We start from the raw sequence: 17,703 nt of genomic DNA on the forward strand, positions 1-17,703 counted from the left end.
CGTTCCTGCAGATAAGGGCGTCCTTGTCAGATACACCCGAAGTTTTTAGTCCAACTTGATGTAATGCATTCAGGAAAAAAAATCAACATGGCAAGAGAAGTGAGTGTGCGTGGAGAGATTTTGCAATTTGCCCAACAGCCCAGAAGACTTCCTGAGTTCAGAATATAATTGGGGGGGGGGGGAAGAGGGGGAGGGCGGGGAAGCAGGAGAGCAGGAGAGGGGATGTTCTTGTTCCTTTTTTCACTTCATGCCTTATTTTTAATCACATTCTGTTCTATTTTGCTTTTTTTGGGGGGGGGGGGCAAAGTGCAATGCTTAAAAAAGCTATCAGTGGAACAAGAAACATTTTTCTTCAACTTACAACCCTGACTAGTCAAGTGTTTTTAAGAACTAAGTAGTTGAATACATAAAAATGTTGAGAAAACAGGTCAAATGCTAAACAGATTGGCACTTCTTTGTTCATAATCAAAAAGACATTAGGCAAGTATGAACAAGAGTTTCAGAATGTCAGTAAATGTGAGGATATCAAAGATTTTCTAAGCCAGCAAGTTAATTGGTATTTTGATCCTTTTGAGCAACTGAACAACAAAATGGATGAGCCAGCACTTTTTCTCCCTTGATGTTATTAAACAAATAGGTGTGCTTCTTATCTGCCTGTTCAATAATGCTGTTTTGTAAACTCTTAGCAGGAAATATGAGGACAAAACAATCAAAGGCAGGGAACAGAACCATTCAGGGTTTATCAGGTGAGAGGTAAACAAAAGATAAAGCTCTGTCTAATGTTACTCTTTACTGTCTTCTCTTTTCACATAGAACACATTATTTCAGTGTTGCAAACCTGGAAGTAGTTTATTGGGTTAAAAAACAGATGGTGAGGAAAGGACTTAATTGTAAGTCGTTCACACAGTGTTTCTTCAGCCAAGTATACAAACATCTGTTTTATGTATATAAATACACATATGCTTTTACTTAAAGTAGAAAAATGTAATCTGCAGCCCTGTAAATACTGTAGACCTGTTAAGTGTTAGGCACTTCCATCTCCATTGGCCTTGTCTCGTGCCCCATGCCATCATGTGTCTGTCTTACTTGTTTGCTTTGAAGCAGCAAGGTTTCTTTCTCAGGCGGCAGCTATCCTAGGTTTCAGACACAGGTTATTAACCGTATCAGCAACCAGGTGTGCCTGGCTCATGGAGCTGCATAGTGAGCATACACTGCACAGCAGCTAACAGAGATGTGCTTTGTAGGCAGGACTTATACTGAAAGTCCCACTGAATGGGATGCTCCTTACTATATCCAAGTGCCCAGGTCCCTGAAGCTTCACATGACATGATGTGGTATGCAGGTGTGTCCTCACCACATATCCCCCAGCTGTGTACACCTTTTATGTAATGTGACATATACTGTACCAGATAAAAGACAAGGGACTTGAGAGTCTAATGGTGCTAAATGCTGTCAAGATTGAAGTGCTTCATAAGCATATAGGAATGTGTTAAGAAGTTTGTACAAGTTTTGTTTAAGGATTGCCTTTTTTCTTCTTCTCTGCTTGTTTATGTTCTGCATTATAGTTCTTTGTACTGCATTAGAATACAGGATACACTTTTCCTGGAAGTGCTACCCTACTCCACTTTAACTAGATGATGTTACTCAGCTCATATCCTTATGGCAATACCGGTGCTTTTACTGTAATAGGAATCCCAGCAAGTACTTTTTCAGTCTCACAGTGCAAATTTGCATAAGGTCACTGCTGGTAGGCCTGATACACGCAGTCTGTGAGCCATCAGTGTTACATTTCTCATTACTATATACAGTCTCATATTGAACTTAATGAGTCACATTCTGCATTGAGTGGAATAAAAACTGGTCAAATACTGCAAAATCTTTTAAAATATTACCTCAGTACATGCTGTCTTCTAGCATCAAAAATTCAGTGGTGATAGATGTATTTACTATTCACAGTCAGGGAAGCACTGAATTAAATTAGAAGTCAACAGGTTTGCTACAGAGAAAAATTATATCTTTTAAAAGGATGAATTTTTACAAGGGTGTGTAGTGATAGGACAAGGGGTAGTGGCTTTGAACTGAAAGAGGGGAAATTTACACTAGATATTAGGAAGAAATTCTTTGCTATGAGGGAGATGAGGCACTGGAATGGGTTGCCCGGAGAAATCTTGGATGCCCCATCCTGGAAGCATCCAAGGCCAGGTTGGATGGGGCTTTGAACAACCTGGTCTAGTGAGAGATGTCCCTGCTCATGGCAAGGGGGTTGGAACTAGGTGAACTTTTAAGGTCACTTTCAACCCAAACCATTCTGTGATTCTATCATTTTTAAGGCAAGCTTACTGTTAACAGTGAGTCTGCACTGTACCAAAGTCCCTAAGCAATTTCTGGAAACAAAATTATAACTTCCCCTATATTTTGATTTTTACTATTATCCATGGAAATGTTTCTTATTTGTTTCAGTGGCTTTAAGATTACTTCAGATCTTTTCATTGTTCCTGTAACTACTCTACCTTCAACATATCCTTTTCAGACTCTTGTCAATCACAGAACACTGGTAAAGGGTTCAGGATGGAAGAGATAGAAAGCCTCTAGGAATGAAAAGTCTGCTAACTGCTTATGAATTGTATATGCAGAATTGACCAAATTATGCCTTTCTGAGAGTATTTCTGTGATTCTGTATTTATCTGATGATTTGCAGCATAAGCGTTAGGTATCCGTTACTGAATTTCAACAGTATCCTTGATGTTTTTTGACTTTTCATTTAATTTTTTCATTCATACTCTCAATATAGAGTCAAATGCAATTAGTTCTAAGAGCTCAAATGTGAAAGTTTCTAGAAGAGGTGATACATGACCAATACAAATTAGGAATTTTTAAAAGTTATTTAATGGCTCTTTCAGTGCTAAAAACATTGGGGGGTTTAAACTTTCCAACTCTCGGGCTGAGAAGGAAAAAACTGCTTTTGGAATGTTAAGAATCTTGCTGCTGTTACTGGGGGTCTGGTTAAAAAGGGATTTTGTCCTCTTGTACCTCATGCTTTTCACATATTATTATCCATTCTCCACCTTAGGCAAGTGTATTTTAGTACAAAGATTTGCTTTAAAGAGCAAAAGGGTTAATCATTACTTTTTTTGCGTAAATTGAGTAAAAGTAGAATTGGTGCTGCCTTTGAGTCTGGAATGCAAAGGCAACTTCAGTAAGAGAGACCGGTGTGGTAGTTAATAGTGCTATTTAAATACTATTTATTGAACAGCTCCACAGTTCACTGTTTAAGGAAGGAAGAGAAATTGAACCATTTGTTTACGATCAGTATATCTAATCTAAAACTACCAAAACTAAAATGCCTTGGCCATAATCAGATAGTTAATTCATAGCGTCATTCTGAAGTTTTCTGTATCTTGCATGTCTTAATGTTTAACCTTAACTCTGAATGTCCTAGCTTTGCAGTTGTTGATCTGGGGATAAAATCAGCTTTCAAGTATTTTGTTTTATGCCTAATGACTACTAAGTACAGTGAATCCCATTTTTATGTTTGTCTAGAATACTATTAGTGTCCATGAAGGATAGTTTGTATTGCAGTATAAGAACCACTAGTTAAGAAATACATAATTCCAGAGTGTCATCAGCTCTGAGAAGTCGGTTCTTCTGAGGGTAGATTATTTTTCTCTTACAAGTATTACTGCTACTGAGAATCTGATTAGTCAAGTACTTTTAGGAAACACGTAGATGAGTGTGTGTCACACCTAGAAGCACTATTCGTAACCCATGAAAATAACCTGGTTTTGCACAGTTGTGTACGTGTTTACGAAACAGTGCATGAAAGATCAAGGGCCTAGAGCGCATGTCTTATGAGGAACAGCTGAGGGAACTGGGATTGTCTTGTCTGAAGAAGAGGAGGCTCAGGGGGGTTCTTACCACTCTCTACAACTACCTGAAGGGAGAATAGGGCAAGGTGAGTGTTAGTCTCTTCTTCCAAGTAACAAGTGATAGGAAAAGAGGTGATGGCCTCAAGTTGTGCCAGGGGAGGTTTAGACTGAATATTAGGAAAAATTTGATAAAGGATTTGATAAGAAACAATGATGTTGTTTTTATGGGGTTTTTCTGAGTGGCAAAAGCAACTACATTCTAGATCATGAAGGAGAGCTAATGGTGAAGGTACTACATTTGAAAGATACTGAATTTAGTCATAAACAAAAATGGTGTGGTAAGAAGTGGGAATTACATAGCTTAAAAATACTTTTTAGTCAGATATTTGTAACAAATAAGAAAACTTCTCAGCAGCTAGAATGTCATTGATAAAATAGGAAGATTTAAAAATTATGAGATCCTCCTTGACTATTTTATTGCATCAATGCCATCTAAAAACTGTTCTGTTGTTTTAAAAATCCCAACTACAGCATGCCTTAAAAGATGTATGACAACCAGAAAACTGGTACGATCACTCACTTGAGTCGTTCTTTCCTTCTAAGGAAAGGAACTGCTTAAGTTACATACATGTGTAAATAACAAGGCTGTCTGAACTGGCTTTTGAAGCAAACAGCAATTTACTATTGGTGCATCTTCCCTGATGTATCTGTCAAGTTATTTGTTGAAATTGCATGCTAGCACAAAGTGTGATATGTATATTTGAAAGCTGAAGTTTATTATTGTAACTCATAATACCATTTGTCTTGCGAAAACTCACATCATTAAGTTCTGTCATAGATTGGAGGAAACATACATTTTTCTTTTAAATACACCATGTTTCTCCATACCTATTCAATGGTATGACTCTTAGTATTTTGGAAGACTTGGCTAAAGAATTTGCAGTATCTTGTTGTTGAGAAAGTTACTGTCTTAAAAATAACTCAGTAGTACATAATTTCCTATCATTATTCAGAGTGGGCAACATATCCAGTTGGTGAATAGCTACGTCTTGGTCCAGGACTGATTCCAGTGCTTCTGCCTTCAGATGTTATTTTGTCCCCCTTTGATCTTTATTGACTATTTTAGTGGTTCTTTTTTTCTTTCTTGTGACAACTGTAGCTAATATCTAGAGATTAACTGGAGCTAATATTTCAAAATAATATTCTCCTGATTAAAAAAAATTAATGTCTTGCACTATTCCATTCTTTCTTTGATACGCCGGAGGGAAGGGATGCCATCCAGAGGGACCTCGACACACTTGTGAGGTGGGCTGATGCTGACCTTATGAAGTTTAACCATGCCAAGTGCAAGGTCCTACACCTGGGTCAGAGCAATTCCAGGCACAGCTACAGGTTGGGCAGAGAAGAGATTCAGAGCAGCCCTGCAGAGAAGGACTTGGGGGTGTTGGTCGATGAAAAAACGAACATGAGCCGGCTTCAGTGTGAGCTCGCAGCCCAGAAAGCCAACCGTATCCTGGGCTGCATCAAAAGGAGTGTGACCAGCAGGTCGAAGGAGGTGATCCTGCCCCTCTGCTCTGCTCTCGTGAGACCTCACTTGGAGCATTGTGTGCCGTTCTGGTGTCCTCAACATAAAAGGGACATGGAACTGTTGGAACAAGTCCAGAGGAGGGCCATGAGGATGATCAGGGGACTGGAGCACCTCCCGTATGGAGACAGGCTGAGAAAGTTGGGGCTGTTCAGCCTGGAGAAGAGAAGGCTGCGTGGAGACCTCATAGCAGCCTTCCAGTATCTGAAGGGGGCCTACAAGGATGCTGGGGAGGGACTGTTCATCAGGGACTGTAGTGACAGGACAAGGGGTAACAGGTTCAAACTTAAACAGGGGAAGTTTAGATTGGATATAAGGAAGAAATTCTTTACTGAGAGAGTGGTGAGGCACTGGAATGGGTTGCCCAGGGAGGTTGTGAATGCTCCATCCTTGGCGGTGTTCAAGGCCAGGTTGGATGAGGCCTTGGGTGACATGGTTTAGTGTGAGGTGTCCCTGCCCATGGCAGGGGGGTTGGAACTAGATGATCTTAAGGTCCTTTCCAACGCTAACTATTCTATGATTCTATGATTCTAATTGATTCTCCATATTTTGTTTAGTATAAGGCGGAATATTTTCTTACCCCTCTGTGGCTACAGAGGAATCTGTCTTTGAGGTTCACTGGTCATATTCTTCTCTTTGTTTTAAAGAACATCTGATGGCTCTTTCCCATGTTAATGATTAGGAGAATGGTTTGCTCAACCTGCCAGTTTCTCTCAAAGACAATATAAATAGATTAGTACCTGTAGAAGTATAACTTAATAAAAGCCAAGACAACACATAGCAGTTCATAAATGAGAGCTGAGGTGGCAGAAAAAAAAAAATAACCTTCAATTTGTAAACTAACTGGAATATATTCTTGCTGTTACTTAACATAATTTTTTGCAAGGACTTATAATCATAGAATGATTTGGCTTGGAAGGGACCTTAAAAATTGTTTAGATCACTGGTCTCCACTTGGACATTGAGCCATTGACTGCCTTTTTGAGTGTGACCATCCGATCAATTCCTTATCCACTGAGCAGTCTATCCATCAAATCCATGTCTCTCCAGTTTAGAGACAAGGATGTTGTGCAAGACGGTGTCAAATGCTTTGCACAGGTCCAGGTAGATGACAGCAGTCCCTCTACCATTTATCCACCAACACTGTCACCCTGTCACTGTCATAGAAGGCCACCAAATTTGTCAAGGACCTTTTGCCCTTAGTGAAGCCACAATTGTCTGTCAACAGTCACCTTATTGTCCATGTGCTTTAGCACAGTTTCCGTGAGGATCTGCTCCATGATCTTGCCAGGCACCGAGGTAATACTGACTGGCCTGTAGTTTACCAGATCTTCCTTCTTTCCCTTGTTAAAAATGGGGGTTCAGTTTCCCATTTTCTTCTCAGTGATAACTGTCTGGACTGCCACAACTTCTCAAATATGATGGATAGTGGCTTGGCAAATTCATCTGCCAGTTCCCTCAGGACTCGCAGATGCATCTCGTGAGGTGACATGGACTTGTGCACTTCAGGTTCCTTAGATGTTCTTGAACCTAATTTTCTCCTACAGTGGGTGGTCTTCTGTTCTCCCAGTCCCTGCTGTTGCCTTCTGCAGCTTGGGTGGTATGGCTGGAGCACTTGCCAGTGAAGACTGAGACAAAAATGTCAGTGAGTACCTTGTCCTTCTCCATATCCCAGGTGACCAGGTCTCTTGTTTCCTTCTTTTTATCACCGGCACACCAGTAGAAGCTTTTCTTGTTGCCCTTGGCTCACTTAAATTCTTCATTAATGCATCATGGCTTTTCAGGTAGGGATTGGTCCATTTATTCTTAATTCAGTTTAAACATGCTTGCATTAACTGTTTGCACAATAATGTTATTTCAGATAATTGTTAGTGGCTGTTCTTTGCAAGGGAATGTGGACAAAAGAAAAGTCGATGTTTAGTATGGGCGTGCTCCAAAGGCCACTAAAATTGATCATAATCTTTCCAATTGTTTATCTGAATCAAACAGAAAAAAGACATCATGCCTAATGAGTCTACAAACCTAATCCCAACTACATAAATCCTAGTGAGTAAAAAAAATTATTACATTCATGTGAGGAGTAATTAATTTGTTTTCTTTTTAAAGTAGCTGCTAGTTTTGCTTAACCATCAGCACTGATAAAATCCTTGCTGCAGTGATAGCAATGCGAATTGTTTTAACTGCAAATATATATGACCCCTTCTGGAGGTGTGAAACAGGTACGTATTTATGCAGACTGAGCATCTTGCTGTCTGTAAATTAAGATTGATATGAGAGTTGCTTTTACTGTAAACTAATCTTTATTCAGTGTCTGCGTTTCAGCCTCAAAAATCAGTCAATATCACTCTATCATTGTTCTGCCTACCCTCCTGGAGCTGGCCTTTATCTTCACTGACTGAGGATTCTCAGCCTTCCTATTAAGCATACTGAAAATGGAAGCTCCCCCAAGTTCTGTTGATGGGAGTGATCTTGTTACAAACTTAAGAGCCTTGGACTTCTTATGTGGATTTATGCTCTTAAAGAATATCAAGGACATTTAAATTTCTTTGTGAAAAATTACTGATATGAGTAACTAAAATACTGAAAGATTCTGAAATTCCTTTTTGGGCGTTTCTCATAAGAAACAGGCATCAGGTCATGAATAATGTACTTCTGGTGCTTTTCTCTTTCTTTGGTGCTAGCATCTGACTTTTCTCCCACTTAGAAATCTGTAAGAGCTCATTGAGCACCTCAGGGAGCACATGCTTATTCAACGGAACTTGCAGGCTTACAGTGAGATGTAACTGTGCCACAGAATGTTTTACATGTTATGCAGAAGGTTTTATTTTTGCCTTCATTTCTATTACTCCAATTTCTAGCACTTTTCCCGCTTCCTGTCATTCGTTCATGTGTTCACCTGAAAATTTCAGAGCAACGTGTGTGTTTCCGAAGTTGCACTGGCTTGTGAAAGACCTTTCTGGGTGATTAAACCAACTCAGGAATTCTAGAATGCACCAGATTCTTGTCACCACTATTGTACCACCTATTTTGCTATGTCATTCATATGCTCAAATACCCATTTGTGAGAGGTGTCTCATGGTTTATGAAGAGGACTGAGTACAAGGATGACTTTGGTTTATTAGTTCTAGAGATGTGGCTCTGAGCTGGAGAAGGACAGTGAAAGACCACCCTGATGGTCAAGTCAATTCTTTCTTTGTCATTTGGTTTTACAGGTATTATTACCTTGCATTCAAGGCACACGAGACTCCCCTTGGTAGCAGAGAAAACTGTCTTGCCATTTTGGAGAAATCTAAACTAGACAACTGGATTCTTGGGAAAACCAAGGTAGGGGGTGCTAACATTTTCTCAAGGATAGTATCCTTTTAGCAAAACATGCCTAATAACGGTTTGAAAAGTACTGCATGAACAGAAGAGCAAGGAATTTGCTCCAGTTAGCCTCCTGGGTTACGGAGGCGTGCTCTCAAGCCAGCTGAGTTGGTGCGGCAAGAGGAGGGGTGCATTGGGTACCTCACCAAAGAGCATTCTGCACCTGGCTACCTAGATAAGGACAGTACATCTGTCAGTGCCTGCTGAGGTAGTGCCTCCTTGAAATTCTTCCTGCTCTTAATTATGGTGTGACTGAAACATCACACTATGGCCCATCCTGTGAGCCTGGTTAGTACATTATCCATTTGTGGGGTTTCAGGGAAGATCCTTCTGGCTCTATTAAGAGCCTTTGTTCATGGTATAAAATGGAGTGGATGACTTCCGTAAAAAGGATGTTATACAGTGTCTTGAGTTGTTTTACAGTGCACGAAGGAAAAACAAGGAGAATTTTCCTGATCAAGACCCAGATAAAGTGTATGTAAGCACACGTAGGATTTGCCATCTGAAGCATAATGCTTCATTATTATGTCTAAAACCAAATTCAATCCAGGATTTATCTTCCCACTGTCAAGAAAGGCTACCTTTCAAAATTGTTGGTACCTGAAAAAATCCCCCTCCTTTTTTTTTACTTTTTAAAGGGGGTAAACATGTGATTTATTTTGCAATGGGTTGATTATAATCAGTGAAATAATGAAATTCTACAAGCACACTGAGAGCAAATATTTGATTCACAAGATTGCTATGATATTAGCAACCAGTATTTTACCAGTTTTTCTCAGCAATGGTGCCCTAAAATAAGCTGAAGTAAGACTAAAAAAAAGGCAGAATACAAGAAGTTATGTTACTGCCTGCATGTAATACTGAATTTATTTTTCTTTTTTTTTGTTCCATTTCAGGTTTTTCTAAAGTATTACCATATAGAACAGTTGAATTTGTTCCTGCGAGAAGTTATAGGAAGAGTGGTGGTCATGCAAGCCTATATCAAGGGATGGCTTGGAGCAAGGAGGTACAAGAAAGTCAAAGAGAAAAGAGAAAATAGTGCTGTTACCATACAGTCGGGTAAATGTTCACATTCCCTATTTCATTCAGTGTTTTTGCATTTCAAGCTGTTAAATTGCATGTACATTATTTATTCATTCATAATAGTTTATTATGAAATCAAAATAACCGGAGGTGCTTTCCTCTTCAGCTAATTGATGCAAATATTATTGATTTACTTCTAAGGTGTCATCTTAGTATTTGGTAATGTCTTTATTTAAATATTTTAGTATTTTGAGTGTGATGCCTGTGCACAAAATTAAAATATTGTTAGGTGTGTCTATGCTAGCATGCAGCACATAAATTAATGCAATAGTATGCTCCTCCTGTCCCTGTGTATACCAAAATTCCAGATAACATACGTCATGGCGTGGGCCCAAGAGGCTTCCTTATATCCAATTTGGGGAGCTGTGTGAGGAAGAAAGTTCTTGTGCTGACATGATCATGCACCTTTGCCTTTTGGGTTAGGACATCAGTGAACACATGGTGACAATTAAAATTTGGATGAGTGAAGCAGTGTTTGAAGTTGTGGGGATGTGAATACTGCAGTGGTGAGCCCAGAGTTCAACATGTGGGTGGATGGGGAAGAGGTATTGGGGGTTGAGGGATGAAGTGGTTATGGCAGGAGGGATGAAAGTTTCAGCACATCTCTGACTCTGTAGACTCTGTAGCACTTCCTTAAATAAATGTAATTTCCAGCACATGGTTTTGTATTTTTAGCCTGGAGAGGATATGAAGCTCGCAGGAAGTACAAGGAAATAAGGAACAGAAGAACTGATGCTGCTATACATATTCAAGCAGGTAATTAAAACATCGTTTCAATTGCCAACACCTATTCTGCTGTGGATGATTTCACGTGTTGGTGTTTATAGCCAAGAGAAATATGATACAGTCCAAACAAAAGCTATCACAAACATTACTTCTGATCATTTGTTCTTCAGTGTGAAATGACACCAGTGACAGGTATCAGGCACTTGAGGCTTTTTGTAATTACTTCTCTGGAAGCAAAACATACGGATTAAAAGCTGTTCAGTTAATTCTTTAAGATTCTTCTGAGCACAGTCACTATGATTCAACTATATGTAGAGCTGGTATGAAGCACTGATTTGTTTTGACTGTAAGTGTGGATGAAGGTGCTGGACATGCATTTCTCTGTCTTTGTGTCAGCCCTCATCTTGGCACGTTGACAGGTTTTTGTTTTGACTGCATGTGGAGTTTGCCAGCTTTGGCCAATCTTTTGACTCTCTGCCAGGCTCCTATGCAGCCATATCATTATGAATTTGAATAAACTTTAAAGAGATTACTGGAGGAACAGGCCCATAGGGCTGTGTAGGTCTCTAGTAGAGAGCGGGGTACCATATGGCACAGAAATCTAGGAACCAGTGCCGTGATCTCAGTAGTGTTTTCAGATGCTGTTAATATGAAGCAGCTTCCATATAATGCAGTGTAATACACCTTCCCTGTCCAATCCCAGGTTGAAGGACTGTAGCCACTCAAAAATGAGTTGTAACAAATGTGTTTACAGATAAACCAAAGTACCTTATTTATTCTACCAGCTGTGATATATTTCCTTAAGCTTTGTTACCTCTTGGTTCTGTATCATAGAGACTAAAGTCAATCTCAAAAAGTTGCGTTCTGAATATTCTTTTGATAGTTCTCAAACCATTTCCAGTAAATTAATTTGTTTTCTTTTTGTCTAAGTTTGCTACTCTGAAATTAAGCTTTACTGCACCCTTTAGAAGAAACAGAATACCAGACTAATTACAGAAAGGAACAGAGTATCACTAGCATAAAGTAACGATTTATAGCTTTGCATTCACACTGTTACGTAGAATCATGAACTGTGGCTGTAGGGTTAAATGCAGAATGTTCTATTAAATGAAGAACTGTGAAGGAGAATTTTTTTCTCCCATTACAACAAGCACTGAAGGACTGCGTAAGTGCTTTCTCCCCTTCTTCCTCTCCTTTGTGTTGTCATTTTCTATTGCTTTCATGATAGCAGAAAGAGTAGATTTTGAAGTACCCCCTGCAACTATTTTCTGGAGTATTTGCTACATTTAGACTTTGCCATACCTGAACACTGATTTCCTGATTTACAACCCTTCGCCTCAGAAAGGAAAGTGAAACAGTTGACCCATCACTATCCCACTATTACTAGTTCCTTCAGAGGAGAGTTACCTCAGTTTCAGTAGGAAGCTGGTGTGTAGCAATATCACTTGGAGAGTGTAGGGGACATTCTGCCTTGGAGATTTATGCAGTTTTTCTTGGGTGAGTAGGGAATGCATGCTCATTACTAGCTCTTCAGAGAAAGAGACTGATCTATTCTGCTGTTTGCACACATGAGAGAGATTGAGCTCTGTGTTCTTTCCCGCCATCTTAGATGCTGCGTTGAACATGGCAGAGCAGAAGCAGTGGGAGTGTACACATACCCTTGAATTTGGACACTTCTGTTGAGCTCTCTGGACCTGATGCTGGAGGAATGCTATTAGCGCTTTTCCTACCAGCGCACACGTCTTCCTTTGTAACCTGGCACTTGACAGTTTCAGTGATCAGTCTGGGTGAATAACATTAGGAATATATGGTTAAAGTGACACAGTGCACCTTCGTATTAATTAGGCTGTCTGCCCCTCCTATCTTTGGTGATGCATTTGAAGGGATATAGTAATAATCCTCAACACATTTCTGTATGCCTTTGGAAACCTGTGTCTAGGACTTCTTACTTGAAAATTCTTCTTGTGCACATTTTCTCTACATGCTAATTATTCTGTGTTTCAAATCAAAGCTCATGCTTGCTAATGGTAGCCACCATTTTCCAGGTTTTAAAATACCTTGACAGTCTTTCTGTTGTTTACATTACATTACATTGTCCGAGTGCCTAGTGACATTGAGGCAAAAGCAACTCCAAATCTCTCTTCCCTGCACATCTTATAGTGTGAGTGTGTAGTTCCAGGCAGCTTTTCAGTAAAATTGAGTATGACCACCTTTGTATTTATTTTTTTTTTAATGAGCCATTTCAGGCAGTGAGATGGATTGTTTGCATTTGTCATCCAGACATTAGCAAAACCATGCAATTAAAATACATGTACTTCCCTCTTCTTTCCCTTCCCCTCCACCCCCTGCCCAAGCAGGCCTTGAAATTTAGGAAGCATTTGGCTTACATGTTTCTACAGAACAGCGCATATTGAAATTTGTTTTCCTTTCATCTCTTTCCCAATAAAAGCAGCCGCTCGGCTTATCCCTTTAGCTTCCTCAGAACTTCCTTTCAGAATTCCCGATCTATTACAGCACATTCACATACCAGAAACAAGATGCCTTTTCATGCTGTCAACCTTTTTCATCTGAAATGTAAATTAATTCTTGCTGGTACGCTTTGACAGAGATCAAAGTAGGGGTATTAACCTTATTGGGCCTTCTCTTCATCAGAATCAGTTCCAAAGACTGCAAGGGTAGTGTTAGGAGGCCAGTCTTCACTGTTATCTATGGCCCTCCTCCAGGCAGTCCTCTGTCTACAAGTCAGCATTTCAAAGGCGCTGATTTCTTTTGTAAATGACCTTATCATTACTTTAAACTGTGTGAAAAATGATTTGCCTGAATAATTCTTGCAGGATTATCCTGCTCATTTTAATTGTGGGGGGACTTCATTCAGATTCCAGGATATTGTTTAACTGATTTTGACAGCAAGTGATCATAGCCTGATATAAAGGAGGAACACAGCTCCTGATTGGAAACCTCTTGACTTGTTCAGATTGTTCATTTCTTGCAAGTCAGTCTTTGAGGTAGACTGCATTTGCATTTTAAAAATAAACAGATGCCTTTCAAATACATGAGCTGGTGGTCTGGAGATCTCTGTGGGCCCAGCAGTTCACTATCCATTGAAGAAATGTTGGAAGAAAAAACAAACTTATGAAAAAACCAACCCTCACAATATACATGAGGATACAATTCCTGAGTGTATTATATTACATGAAAAAAAGTCATTATTTCAGATGGGGGAAAACACCCTTGCTAGCAAACAAAATATTTGCGAATTTAAAATAGGTGGGGAAGAAAAAGCTACCCTACTTCAACGTATCTACATCACAGGTCCTCAGAATACACAGATGTTATTAGACTCATGGAAAAAACGGTAGACAGGGTATCCAAGGTCTTTCCTGCTTCTTCCAGTCACATTTTCCCAATCTGTGAAGGTCAGAAAACTCTAATTTTTAACTTGGAGGTGAATTCTAAAGAATGATTTTGTGTGAAGTGTTTGAGTTAACAATACTTCACACTTCTGAGTATTTCTTTATAATTGGGATTTGTATTGTTTTGATTTTAGTCTACATACAGGAAAATATTTTGTTAAATTTTTTTTTTTTTTTTAGATTATGTTGCCACATACACAGCTGGTTTAAATCAGTGCATATCCACTGAACCATCTGACTGAAATGTTGCCGCACTGATTTACCTCGCATGCAATACTCATTTGTTATTTCTTTGTATTAGAATAATGCATTAATTAGAATTTAAAACAACAGATAATACAATTATAAAAGTATGTTTTCCAGTTCTGATAACATGTATTTCCATGCAGTGTGACTGTTGTCCCAAAAGACTTATGGGAGGATTTTAATCTGGTCATTTCGTTTGTGAACTGATGTTGCCAAAATGCCAAATGAGTGGTGTATGCGATTCACTTAGATCCAAGGTGACATCACTGAATTCATTTTAATTAGGCCCACTTTAGCCATCTGGAATATACTGTGCAGCTCTGGTCAGGACTGAGTTTAACTATGCTTCCAGAGGTGAAAGGCAAATGACTAATCCATTGAGCCACCATCTCCTCCTCCAACACGTGCTCACACACTCACCATATGTCACATTGTATTGGAAAATTCTTTATCAAGAACTCAAGATTTGGGCTTTTTTTTTTTTTTATAAATATATAAAAAGTGATGGGTGATTGGAAGGAAACCAGATGAAGGAAACGCTTTGTGAATTGCTTGCTTTCTGTAACTTCTGCCCATACAGGTTTGCTCACTATTTACATCTCTCTAACATGTGCTTCTGGCAAAATTTACTCCATTATAATAATAATAAAAGCAGAGGGCGAGAGAACAGCTGTAATTTACTATTTTACATTTACAAGAAATGTCAGCTTTTAATAAAAGTGTTACCTTCGGGATTTTTAACAGCAAAGGTTTAACATTGGCTTCAGTAGAAGGCAAGGAAATATTTCTTGAAAACCCTATATTTATCTATTTATATCATTGTACGTGTGTGTGTACATGTATTGAGCTAATAGTGTTATATAGATCTAAGAATTACATGAGTAAAATGTTTCAAAAACTTCTAAGCACCTTAGAAATATATCTAAAAATATTTTTATTTTCCTGAAAATAACAGTCATTAAGTCACAGATCCAGTTTTACCCTTTTTATATCATTAATTTTCTTCCTTTTAATTATATTGTCAGGGTAAGAACCTTTGAAGAGATGTATGTGTTTCTGTTAATGACAGCTGAACTGACTCATTCTGTTATCTTGATTTCACATTCAGGGTAAACCAGCCTGGTTTGTACAGGCTGCACAGCTCTGGTTAACTTTACTCTTCCATCTCTTTGTGTTCTGTGCTAGGTGAGGGCATCCAGTAATTCTTTACTATTAGTATTTATCTCTAGTAACCATGAAAAGCCTGCTGCTCATGTGCAGGGAACATGTGAGGAAAAGTGGTAAGGTCTTATGGTTTTGAAATATGAGGTCCTATATTCTGTCTCCATCTCTGAACTAAGCTCTGTCAATATAAGTTCATCTGCATTTCCTTTGGCTTACTCTCCTGCTTTTGAGGAGGTGAAAAGGAGACCATTCTTACTAGTTTTCATGCCGTTGATAAGATGAGGAAGGGACAACAATGTATATTGTCCAACAACATGTTGGAAAATCTGTTCCTTTCCCTTGCTAATATTGACAAAGAGTTTCACAGTCATCTTTGTGGTTTTTTTTACTGTGACCAAATCTCACAATCAGACACTGTAATGCATGGTAATTTAAAACCTTCTATCCAAGTGGTGATGGGCATCAGTGACACCAGTCCTGACGGCAGCCTTGGTGAGTCTTCCTAATAGTCACTGTTTGTTACTAATAGTTGCTGCTTGCACATGAGAACTCATGACTTGCTTTCTCATAATGCTTCTGCCACAGAACTTTGAAGTTTTTTTCTGCTGTTAAACAGGAATCACCCAATATCCATCAAGAGTGAGAGATGAAAGAGGGGAGGTATTCGTGGGACCCAGCAAAGGGTGTCACTCTCTGTCCCTTTTACTGTTCATTGGAATTAATTTGGCATGCAGTGAAGAATCAGATTTATAGGCTCCAAATCCTCTCAAATGTTGTTAGTTAGACTGCTGAATGCTCTTTTAACTGGACACATTAAGAAAGTGATATGCTGTTTATGGCAAATCAACCTCTGATTACTAACTACCATGATATCTTGCAATGCAAGCATCAGCTTTCCTTTCCAAGTTGCTGTTATATGCTATTTTACGTGATACTATAGATTAAAAATTGTCTGCCCAGAAAATACCTGGTTAACATGATTTTTTTACAACTGAGAATGAATTCTTCTGCTGTTTAAAAAACTACTTCATCTCCTTTCTTTATACTTCTGGTATAGACCTGTGATTATTTAGCTTTGATCTTTCCACATTGTGCTTCACAATTTGCTCTGTAACTATATATTTCCTATGGGAATCAGAGGGAAAATGCCTGGACTTTTCCTATCTAGAATTGTGCAACATTGTGTGTAATGTATATGCCTTGGTGCTTAGACCTTAAAATAAAGGGTTTTTAACTGCATGACACCACATTTCAGACTCCTTGAGGTAAATATATTCTTGGTTTGCAAGGTGCTGGACCTGGCAGCAAACTTACTTTATGTGAGAACTGATCAGTACAAGAAGTAAAAATGTGTATGTGGCATGTAAACATTTAACACCAAGTTACTAATATGAGTGCTAAAATTAAGTTCAGTTCCTATGTTGCTTTGCAAATCCTGTCATCTTTGGCTATGTAAAGATTAGGGTTAAAGATACTGTTGCTGGAAAGTTTGGAATATAGAGTGCATAAAGTGAAAATGAGGTGACAGCTGGTAATCATTCTTCTTCAATGATGCAGTGATTGTTCATGGAGCAGTAGCAACATGAGTCTGCTAATTTCACACTCTTTGAGCCAAGTGCTTAGTGTCAAAACCACCACCAGTCAGTAATGCAAATTGCTGTGATGGAGCAGCTTCTCAGCCTCTCAGACTCCCCCAGTAGAATTCTTTGCATATGTATTTCTTTTGAAACGTTATAGATCCAGTTAATAAATGTTGAAAAGATGCAGCCCTACTAATGCTCAATGAAGCTTTTGAGAGACAAGTTTGTTTACTCTGCTACTTCAGTTATCCCATGAGTCAAAGGCAAAGTAGGAAAAATACAGCCATTTACCTGTCAGATTCAAGGTATTCTGGAAGAATGTTAGAAACCAGCTTGCAGAAAGGTTAAGTTGAAGAGGAGTTGGTTTTGAAAATATATATGAAAACAGAAGACAAGGTAAAAACTGTGTTTATTGAATCAGATATAGCAGGTTTTGTGTAGTGAATGAGGGAAAGACCAAAATGGTTATACTGACATTAGTAAGAGTCTCTGGGAAACAGAATTTAAAAAAATAAAATCACAGTAGACATCAGGGTTGATTTTAAAGACACACACACACATGTAATGAACTACTTAAAAGTTGAGCAATTGCTGAAGATAAACCTGAAGTTTATTTTATTAGTTCATTTGATTCAGTGCTTCTTTATAGTACACCATCAACTGACTGATGCTCA

The 17,703-nt window shown here is 38.8% G+C and overlaps 1 protein-coding gene across 1 annotated transcript in view; it reads left to right on the forward strand.

Annotated features, from left to right (window-relative positions):
• MYO3B (myosin IIIB) overlaps positions 1–17,703 on the forward strand; it is a gene marked incomplete at both ends in the record, with an annotated part of 209,923 nt that overhangs the window by 140,370 nt on the left and 51,850 nt on the right. Inside the window, 5 exon segments of the mRNA XM_080622032.1 lie at positions 8,664–8,775; positions 9,241–9,252; positions 9,254–9,295; positions 9,714–9,876; positions 10,576–10,656. Coding sequence (XP_080478158.1) covers positions 8,664–8,775; positions 9,241–9,252; positions 9,254–9,295; positions 9,714–9,876; positions 10,576–10,656 — 410 coding nt within the window.

The sequence above is a fragment of the Psittacula echo genome, assembly GCF_963264785.1.
Source record: "Psittacula echo genome assembly, chromosome: 6".
NCBI classification, from domain to species: Eukaryota; Metazoa; Chordata; class Aves; order Psittaciformes; family Psittacidae; genus Psittacula; species Psittacula echo.